This window comes from Bison bison, unplaced genomic scaffold, assembly GCF_000754665.1.
Source record: "Bison bison bison isolate TAMUID 2011002044 unplaced genomic scaffold, Bison_UMD1.0 scf7180017864158, whole genome shotgun sequence".
NCBI lineage: Eukaryota > Metazoa > Chordata > Mammalia > Artiodactyla > Bovidae > Bison > Bison bison.
In genome coordinates, this window is record NW_011494730.1 from 1,192,457 (window position 1) to 1,203,795 (window position 11,339).

The 11,339-nt window shown below is 43.7% G+C and overlaps 1 protein-coding gene across 1 annotated transcript in view; it reads left to right on the top strand.

Moving 5' to 3' along the window:
- CLSPN (claspin) overlaps window positions 1–11,339 on the top strand; it is a 69,167-nt gene that overhangs the window by 1,120 nt on the left and 56,708 nt on the right. Inside the window, exon 3 of the mRNA XM_010841245.1 lies at window positions 591–648. Coding sequence (XP_010839547.1) covers window positions 591–648 — 58 coding nt within the window. The remainder of the gene's footprint in view (window positions 1–590; window positions 649–11,339) is intronic.

Consider the following 11,339-nt stretch of genomic DNA (forward strand, 5'->3'; position numbering starts at 1 on the left):
GTCGGGGGCGCGCGCTCCCGCCCGCACAGCCTTGTGGCCCCGGGAGGCCTTCTCCCGCGGGGCTCCGGGGGGGGGGCCTACGCACTATCCACCCAGAGTCTCCCAACACCCGGTGGCCGGAGAAAGGTCGCCATTCCAGACTCCGCTGATCAGGACACAGCTCTGCACTTTCGTCGGTGGAAAGTGTCTTGAGATTCACATCGGACACCTCCCCTCCTTCCTCCCACCTCGGACCACTTCTTTCTCTTCTGTCTCCTCTTTCTCCACTGTCCTGGGACTGAGAACACCGAGGTCACACGGACGCAGCAATTTCCTTCTATTTCTTCATCCAAGAGTGTACTCCTAGGTGCCCTTCCCGACTCTTGTAGCCGAAAGTACCACCGGAATGGACTATGATAATGATGCATTCTCTCGTTGACTATGCCCTCTGCTCAGCAAGTCACCAGTCACTTCAGAGAGAAAAGTTTTGCTTTCTTGGATGACTTCACGATGGCAGCCAAGAGTCAAAGGAGCAATTCCCAGCTCCATGGTCAGCCCAGAAGACCCAGCATCTGGGACTTTCAGTTGGGACTTTGAGTTGGAGAACATAGGACAAAAGCAGTTTCTAGTCTTCAGAATAAGGCAGCGCTCTCGCTACCAGTTAAAAAGGTACAATGTGTATCTCTTGTATTCCTTTGCTAGAGCTGACATTACAAAGTATCAAGGACTGAGTGTTTTAAACAACCAAAAGTAATTTTATTGCAGTTATAGAGGATAAACATCCAAGATCCATTGGTTTCTTCTGAGAGCTCTCTCTTTGGCATATAGATGATGTCTTCTTCTCCCTGTGTTTTCTCATGGTTTTTCCTCTATATACAGTCTATGTCCTCTTCTCGTAAGGACGTCAGTCACTCTGGATTAAGGCACACCTTACAGATTTCATTTTACTTTAATTACCTCTCTCTCTAAAGACTCTCTCTCCAAATACAGTGAATTCTGAAGTAATGGGACTTAGGAGTTTAATGGTGTGTGAATTCTTTGGGGGCACAATCCATCCCATAACATGTGTAGTGATATAGTCATTTGAGCATCTACAATGTGCAGCCATAGAGCCAAGAAATTTTTGTATGATAAAAATGATCTAAACAAATATTCAGGGCACACCATGGCCAGGCACTGTGTTATGGGCTTCACATGTCATTTAGTCTTCTCAACCACCTGTAAGGTAGGTATTATTAAGGAAAGTATTTGTACAGATGAGGAAACTGCACCTCAGGGAAGCTAAGAAAGTCAGGCTCTGCAATACATGATACAGCTGAGAAGCATGGAAAAATTGGAGTTCTAAATCCTGAGGTCTAGTGCTGACTGATTCCATCCCTGGTTGACTATAGAACTGAGACTTTTAATCAAGTCACTAGACCCTAGTCTGTTGATACCATACTCCAAGTTCTTTCCATAGCACCATGGTGCTTGTCTGTTAAGCCAGATATTAACTGAAAACTATGATAGGGGTCAGAAAGTTTGAAGGGGAATAAGTACTCACTAAACGAACAGAGTAGTAGACAGTTAAGAGGATAAGGAAAACCGACTAAAGGTCAAGTTTTGAGTTAAATCTAATAGCCACCTCCCTTCCCTTCACTCCAGGCTAAAATTTTGCCTTTCACATAGTGCTGGTAGCTTCCAGCCTGGTTTGAGACTGACTTTCCCCCTCTCACTTCCTAACAAATTTCCTGCCATATTCTATTTGGTATGCTGAGCAGAGAACATAGCTTGTTTCCTGTACTGAAAATAGCCTCAGAAACCTCAGAGTATGCAATGTACTTGGGCATAGTCTGGACTGCAGTGCCTCAGTCCCTCAGTCTCTCACCCTGTCATTCTTGACTGCTGTGAGGATCTACATTCTTCCCAAACTCACTCCCTTTCAGGCAACTACTGCCCCCTTTCTGAAGACCCTTCTGACTGAACCCCCAAACCCAAAGTTCTATAGTCACTAAACTCCCCTAAACCTCAGTATGTTTGACAAGCTGTCCTTCCACTTCCTGCTGTGGCTGAGAAGAAGCTGTGCCCCAGAATACCACTTCCCCCTCAGCTCTCTCTGATGGTGCCTGCTCATTCTCCCACACCACACACATTTACAGGACAGGGTGGGGGATGAGTGTAGAATTGACAATCTATTTGCCACGTCCCCACTTATCCCCCCCCCACTCCCCGCATGTCACCAAACCTTGAATTCTCATTCTCGTGTTAAAACCAGTTACCATCTTATCAGACTGCTACTACAGGGTTTCCCTTGGTAGTATAATTAGCTCAGCTCTTGGTCTTATGTCTCAATTCAAGACTGGTTCCCATTACATTATAAATCCTTGAGAGCAGGACTTATGCCTTATTTGGGTATTTGGGTTTGTGTTTCTGTTGCCTAACATGTTGTGTTGTTGTTGTGAAAGTTGCTCAGTGTCCGACTCTTTGCGACCCCATGGATAGTAGCCCACCAGGCTCCGCCATCCCTGGGATTCTCCAGGCAAGAACACTGGAGTGGGTGCCATTTCCTTCTCCAATGCATGAAAGTGAAAAGTGAAAGTGAAGTTGCTCAGTCGTGTCCGACTCTTCACCACCCCATGGACTGCAGCCTACCAGGCTCCTCCAGCCATGGGATTTTCCAGGCAAGAGTACTGGAGTGGGGTGCCATTGCCCACAATAGTAACCAATTCTCCTCCTTGCCCTCCTTTCCCACAGCTAAAAGCTACTCCCCTGCTGCTGTCTTGCTGTCCCCTGAGAGACAGTGAGCTTATAATCTCAGCTCTGTCCTAGAGAGGGGAGCAGAGCCGTCAGCGACTGAGCGTGTTTACACATCCTATGTCTGAGCCGTCTGAGGACGGGCACTTGGCGAACCCGTCTGAGAGTGAGAGCCAGAACTCACTCAGTCAAGGTTTATGAATGGCACTGGCCTTCTCGAATGTATCAGTGCTCCCCCCTGAGACCAGATGCTGCCAGAGGGAGCCTTGCTAGTGGACGCTGTGCCAGATGGCAGGGCTCCAGCCACCCATGCTGCTTGTGACACTCCAACCCTGGTCTGGGCTGCTGGTCTCTGTTGGTGTTTTGGCTTCCCAGCCTCTCCTCATTCAATCTTTCCACAAGTCTAGAGCTTAAAATTTGAGGAGGAACTTCTTTGCAGTCGATCAACTGGGCTAGGGGCTTTCACTCTTCTTGAGTTGGGGACCCCTTGTTCAAACAAAATTCTTAAGCGGGAGCTGAAGTGTAGCCACTCTATGTGAGGATGGAGACCTGCGTTGCATGTTACTGAACTAGGCTAGCTGGCCAAGAGACACTGCCTGGTATCTCCACAGAATTTCTGCCCACCTGCTCCTACTCCATCGGCAGCCTTGGTCTTCTGCATTAAAAAAAATTGAGATATAGTTCATATAGTATAAAATTCACCATTTTAAAGTGTAAAATTCAGTGGTTTTTAGTGTGTTCTCAAAGTTGTGCCATCATCCCTACCATCTAATTTCAGAACATGTTCATCACCCCAACAAAATGCTTTAGCAGTCACTCCCCTCAGTCCCTGGCAACCATTCATTTATTTTCTGCCCTTATGGATTTGCTTCTTCTGAGTATTTCATATAAATGGAATCATACAATATGTGGTCTTTTATAGCTAGTTTCTTTCACTTAGCATAGTGTTTCCAAAGTTCATCCTTTATCAAATATATGACTTGTAAAACTTTTCTTCCATATTGTAGGATGTCATTTCACTTTTTTTTTTTTTTTTGCCCATGCCATCCAACTTGAGGGATTTTAGTTACCCTTCCAGGGATTGAACTCAGGCCCTAGGCAGTGAAAGCATGGAGGCCTAACCACTGGACCGCCAGGGAATTCCCCATTTCACTTTCCTTATGGTGTCCTTTGAAACACGAAAGGTTTTAATTTAAAAGTCCAATTTTTCTTTCATTGCTTGTGCTTCTTTGTCATATCTAAGAAACCTAATTCAAGGTTATGAAATCTTATTTCTAACTTAAGAGTTTTATAATTTTAGCTCTTAGAGTTCTTTGATCTATTTTGAGTTAACTTATGTATAGGATGCGAGGTAGAGATTCAGATTCATTCCTTTGCATGTGGATACCAAGTTGTCCAGCACCATTTGTTGAAGACTATTCTTTCTCCCAATGAGTCATCCGGCATCCTTGTCAAAATTAATTGATTGCCTGTAAGGGTTTATTTCTGGACTGTCAATTCCATTCCATAAATCTTATGTCTATTGTTATGCTATTGTAACACTGTCTTGATTGTAGCTTTGTAATAAGTTTTGAAATCAGAAAGTATAAGTCTTCCTATTTTTTTCTAGAATAAACATTTTTTCTGCTCATGAGTCTAGAGTCGACTTACGGGCTCTGCAGATCGGGGCTGGGCTTGGTGGAGCTCACTTACAGGCCTGGTCAACTATAGTCCAGCAGGGCAGTTTTGCTAATGTTGGTGATCTCTCTCACTGTCTGGGGCCTGGTGGGGAGAAGCTGACTTGTCTCTGCTCTGAGTGGCCTCTCATTATACAGCAGCCTAGCCTGGCCATGTGTTCAGGGAGACTTTTCCAAACAGAGGTCCAAGAGAGCAAGTGGAAGTCCCTGAGTCTTCTTGAAACCTCTGCTTAAGACTGGCACCCCATCTAAGTCCTTCAACTTTGTTCTTCTTTTTCAAGATTGTTTTGGCTATTCTGAGCCTCTTGCATTTCCATATGAATTTTGGGATCAACTTGTCCATTTGCACACATGCACACACAAAAAAGCAGTTGACTTTTCATAGGGATTGCATTTAATCTGTAAATCAATCTGAGGAGTAGTGCCATCTTAACAGTATTGAATATTTCAATCCATGAACACAGACTATCTTCCCATTTATTTAGGGCTTTAATTTCTTTCAACAATGTTTTGTAATTTTCAGGGTACAAACCTTACATTTCTTTGGTTAAATTTGTTGCTAAGTATTTTATTTTTTTTGGGGGGGTGCTATTGTAAATGGAATTGTTTTCTTAATTTCATTTTTCAGTTTTTCATTGCTCATGTATAGAAATACAACAGATTTTGTATATTAATCTTCTGTCCACAACTTTACTGAATTTGCTCATTACTTCTAATAGTCTTGTATTTTTTTTTTTTTTTACTGTTTTCTATATATAAGATTATGCTATCTGCAGATAGAGATTGGTTTTACTTCTTTTCCGATATGCAGGCTTTTTCTTTCTTTCTTTTTTTTTTTATCATTGCTGCACAAGAGCTCCAGAGCATGTGGGCTTAGTTGCCCTCGTGGCACGTGAGACTTATTTCCCCGACCAGGGATTGAACCCATGCCCCCTGCATTGGAAGGTGGATTCTTAACCACTGGACCACCAGGGAAGTCCCCAAGCTTTTTCTTTTATATTCTTGCCTAATTGCCCTGAGTAGAACCTCCAGTACAATATTGAATAGAAATGACCCTTTCGTTCTGTTTTACAGACAGCTTTCTACTTGTTCATGGTTTAAGGGCAAGGAATAGAGAGACTTGGCAACTATATTTGATTTCCCCATCTCTGTCAATGAGATGCCTTAGTTAGCAAGGAAGGTAATGCATGAGGCTTTGACAAACAAATCAATTAATATGTTTGCTTTTACTGTTAGCCTTTATTTCTACTACACTTTTTAACAAGTGTAGTAGATCATTTAAAAATGATTGATTTTTATTTCTCTTTAAGACAAAGTTAAGAGGATGAATTAGGGCATTCCCTAATTCAAAAACCTGGACTCAAATTCCAGTTCTATATTGTAATTCTCAAAATTCAGTTCTGTAGACCATGTGACATTGGTAAGTCACCTCACCTCTCTGCACTTCAGCTTTCCTCATCTGTAAAGTGGATGCTTTATGGGTTATTGAGAGAATCAAAGAAGATAATGAGCGGAAAGCACTTCGCATAGTGCTGGCACTTAGGTTGGGCTCAAAAAATGCCCATTCTCTTTGATTTCTGAACAAGCCTCCTTCATCTATAGGTTGGGGAAAAGAACTAATTTTTAACAGATTTTTTTCTAATACTCAGAGTGGTCCAAAGAAGGAAGCTGCTGCTGCTGCTGCTAAGTCACTTCAGTCATGTCCGACCCTGTGCGACCCCATAGACGGCAGCCCACCAGGCTCCCCCATCCCTGGGATTCTCCAGGCAAGAACACTGGAGTGGGTTGCCATTTCCTTCTCCAATGCATGAAAGTGAAAAGTGAAAGTGAAGTCCCTTAGTCGTGTCCGACTTTTAGCGACCCCATGGACTGCAGCCTACCAGGCTCCTCCATCCATGGGATTTGCCAGGCAAGAGTACTGGAGTGGGGTGCCATTGCCTTCTCTGCCTAACATGTTACTTCGCACCAAATGCCTGTTTGGGGAAATGTATAGAATAATAAATGAATGAACAAGTAATGGGTAAACTGTGGGAGCTAGAAATGGTCCAGCGGAGGGGCTTAGGTGGAAAGCTCTGGGTGAATTCCCAGCTTCTCCAGAAAGCAGATTTTCCAATCTGGGTTCACATTCTAGTTCCACAGCATACTAGCTCTACGAACCTGGGACAGGCCCCTTCACCTACTGCTGAAGGATGTTGTGAGGAAGAAGTTAAACCATAGATGTGCATGTTCCTGGGTGTATGGAACAGAATGATTGCCCTGCTAAGTCACTTCAGTCGTGTCCGACTCTGTGAGACCCCATAGACGGCAGCCCACCAGGCTCCTCCATCCCTGGGATTCTCCTGGCAAGAACACTGGAGTGGGTTGCCATTTCCTTCTCCAATGCATGAAAGAGAAAAGTGAAAGTGAAGTCCCTTAGTCGTGTCCGACTCTTTGTGACCCCATGGACTGCAGCCTATCAGGCTCCTCAATCCATGGGATTTTCCAGGCAAGAGTACTGGAGTGGGGTGCCATTGCCTTCTCCAAAAGAAGGAAGGGTTTTCATGAAATAGTGAGCTCCACGCTTTGGGGGAGTGTGTTTGTTCAAACGTGTTCACACTGTTCAAGCATGTTTGAGATGATGAAAAGATAAGAGTTTATTCAGTTTTGTGAAAATATTTATTGAAATATATTATTTTGTTTTCTCAGTAACTATTTATTGAATACTTGCCATGTGTCAGATCCTGTTCTGGATCATGGGAATACAGGGGTGAGCCAGAGAAGCAGGATTCCTGTCCTTATGGAGTCCACAGTCTGGAAGTGAGACTAACAAGAAAAAGAAAACAAACCAAAAACTAATGAATAGATAATTACAAATTGTGATGAGAGTTGTAGAATAAATTAACAAGATAAGATTGAGTACCTAGGAGAGGCAATTTTAGAAAAGATGGGAAGGGATAGCCTCTCTGATATAGTGACATTTGAGCTGAGAACTAGTGGTGGTTTTAAAACATGGCCACAAATTCTTTAACATTTCGCTCGTTAAGAGGTGGGTCTATGTCCCCTCACTTTTTTTGGCTGCACTGGCTCTTCCTTGCTATGAACAGACTCTTCTCCAGTTGTGGCTTGCGGGCTTAGTTGTCCTGCAGGATGTGGGATTTTAGTTCTCCAATCAGGGACTAAACCTGCATCCCTTGCATTATAAGGTGGATTCTTAACCATTGGTCCACCAGGGAAGTCCCTGAGCCCCCTCTCTTTGAATATAAGTGGGCTTATGACCACTCTGACCAACAAAGAACTGCAGAATTGATGCCACGTGACTTCCATAGCTAAGTTATAATAGGTCATGCAGTTTTTCCTTGCTTGCTGGCGCTTTCTTTCTGGGAGCCCAGAGCTGCCCTGTAACTCTGACTACCCTGAGGCCACCACTTTGGAGAGGCCATGTGTTGATGCTCCAGCTGGCCGTCCCAGCTAAGACCAGCTTTCTGGCTATTCCTGCCAGACAAATGAGTACAAAGCCGCCAGATGATTCCAACACCAGCCATTTGAGTCACCTCCATCTATTTGAGTCTTGCTAGCTAAGACTCCCAGAGAAGGCAATGGTACCACTCCAGTACTCTTGCCTAGAAAATCCCATGGACGGAGGAACCCGGTAGGCTGCAGTCCATGGGGTCGCTAAGAGTCAGACACAACTGAGCAACTTCACTTTCACTTTTCACTTTCATGCACTGGAGAAGGCAATGGCAACCCACTCCAGTGTTCTTACCTGGAGAATCCCAGGGACGAGGGAGCCTGGTGGGCTGCCGTCTATGAGGTTATACAGAGTCAGACACGACTGAAGTGACTTAGCAGCAGCAGTAGCTAAGGCTCCAGGTATTGCAGAACAGAGACAAACCATTTCCACTATCATTTTCTGAATTCCTGACCAACAGAATCCATGAGCATAATAAAATGGTTGTTGATTTTTTTATTGATATATAATTGACATACATTATATCAGTTTCAAATATATAACATAATGATTTGATATTTGTCTATATTGCAAAATGATTACCCCAGTAAGTCTTGTTAACATTTGTCACCATATAATAAACATTGTTTTCCTTGTGATGTGAACTTTTAAGATTTACTCTCTCAGCAATTTTAAAATATGCAATTATTAACTATAGTCAACCTATACATTATATACCCAGGATGTATTTATTTTATAATTGGAAGATTGTACCTTTTATATATATATATTTAATTTTTATTCATTTTTGCTAGGCAGGATCTTAGTTCCTGGGCCAGGTATCAAACTCATTGCCCTGCAGTGGAAGTGCAGATACCTAACCTCTGGACTGCCAGAGAATTTGTAGAAGTTTATAGTTTTTGACTCTCTTCACCCATTTCCCACCCCCAGCTTCTGTCTCTAGCAAACATCAATCTGTTCTCTTTATCTATGACTTTGGTTATTGTTTGTTTTTATATTTCACATATAAGTGAGATCATAAGATCTGACTTACTTCACTTAGCATGATGCCCTCAAGATTCCATCCATGTTGTCACAAATGGCAAGATATCCTTCTTTCTTGTGAGCTGAATAATATTCCGTTGTTTATATGTATGTATATACGTTATGTTGGAAGAGGGTGTTTGTTATGACCAGTGCATTTTCTTGGCAAAACTCTATTAGTCTTTGCCCTGCTTCATTCCATATTCCAAGGCCAAATTTGCCTGTTACTCCAGGTGTTTCTTGACTTCCTACTTTTGCATTCCAGTCCCCTATAATGAAAAGGACATCTTTTTTGGGTGTTAGTTCTAAAAGGTCTTGTAGGTCTTCATAGAACCGTTCAACTTCAGCTTCTTCAGCGTTACTGGTTGGGGCATAGACTTGGATTACTGTGATATTGAATGGTTTGCCTTGGAAACGAACAGAGATCATTCTGTCATTTTTGAGATTGCATCCAAGTACTGCATTTCGGACTCTTTTGTTGACCATGATGGCTACTCCATTTCTTCTGAGGGATTCCTGCCCGCAGTAGTAGATATAATGGTCATCTGAGTTAAATTCACCCATTACAGTCCATTTCAGTTCACTGATTCCTAGAATGCCAACATTCACTCTTGCCATCTCTCGTTTGACCACTTCCAATTTGCCTTGATTCATGGACCTGACATTCCAGGTTCCTATGCAATATTGCTCTTTACAGCATCGGACCTTGCTTCTATCACCAGTCACATCCATAGCTGGGTATTCTTTTTGCTTTGGCTCCATCCCTTAATTCTTTCTTGAGTTATTTCTCCACTGATCTCCAGTAGCATATTGAACACCTACTGACCTGGGGAGCTTCTCTTTCAGTATCCTATCATTTTGCCTTTTCATACTGTTCATGGGGTTCTCAAGGCAAGAATACTGAAGTGGTTTGCCATTCCCTTCTCCAGTGGACCACATTCTGTCAGATACAGGCATGGCTTAGTTTCATTGAGTTAGACAAGGCTGTGGTCCTAGTGTGATTAGATTGACTAGTTTTCTGTGAGTATGGTTTCAGTGTGTTTGCCCTCTGATGCCCTCTTGCAACACCTACCGTCTTACTTGGGTTTCTCTTACCTTGGGCATGGGGTATCTCTTCACGGCTGCTCCAGCAAAGCGCAGCCATTGCTCCTTACCTTGGACAAGGGGTATCTCCTCATCGCCGCCCTTCCTGACCTTCAACGTGGGATAGCTCCTCTAGGCCCTCCTGTGCCCGCGCTCCTTGGACGTGGGGTTGCTCCTCCCAGCTGCCGCCCCTGGCCTCGGGCTTAGGGGCATGGGGTATCTCCTCCCGGCCACCGTCTCTGACCTCGGACGCGGGGTAACTCCTCTCATCGCCACCCCTGACCTCGGACGCTGGGTATCTCCTCTCGGCCACCCCCCCTGACCTCGGACGTGGGGTGGCTGCTCTCGGCCGCGCTTAGCGACCGCCTGCACTTAGTGTGCTGGTCGCAGCTTCCAACAACACAAGAGAAGACTCTACACATGGACATCACCAGATGGTCAACACCAAAATCAGATTGATTATATTCTTTGCAGCCAAAGATGGAGAAGCTCTATACAGTCAGCAAAAACAAGACCAGGAGCTGACTGTGGCTCAGACCATGAACTCCTTATTGCCAAATTCAGACTTAAATTGAAGAAAGTAGGGAAAACCACTAGACCATTCAGGTATGACCTAAATCAAATCCCTTATGATCATACAGTGGAAGTGAGAAATAGATTTAAGGGCCTAGATCTGATAGATAGAGTGCCTGATGAACTATGGAATGAGGTTCGTGACATTGTTCAGGAGACAGGGATCAAGACCGTCCCCATGGAAAAGAAATGCAAAAAAGCAAAATGGCTGTCTGGGGAGGCCTTACAAATAGCTGTGAAAAGAAGAGAAGCGAAAAGCAAAGGAGAAAAGGAAAGATATAAACATCTGAATGCAGAGTTCCAAAGAACAGCAAGAAGAGATAAGAAAGCCTTCTTCAGCGATCAATGCAAAGAAATAGAGGAAAACAACAGAATGGGAAAGACTAGAGATCTCTTCAAGAAAATTAGAGATATCAAAGGTACATTTCATGCAAAAATGGGCTCGATAAAGGACAGAAATGGTATGGACCTAACAGAAGCAGAAGATATTAAGAAGAGGTGGCAAGAATACACAGAAGAACTGTACAAAAAAGATCTTCATGACCCAGATAATCACGATGGTGTGATCACTGACCTAGAGCCAGACATCCTGGAATGTGAAGTCAAGTGGGCCTTAGAAAGCATCACTACGAACAAAGCTAGTGGAGGTGATAGAATTACAGTTGAGCTATTCCAAATCCTGAAAGATGATGCTGTGAAAGTCCTGCACTCAATATGCCAGCAAATTTGGAAAACTCAGCAGTGGCCACAGGACTGGAAAAGGTCAGTTTTCATTCCAATCCCAAAGAAAGGCAATGCCAAAGAATGCTCAAACTACCGCACAA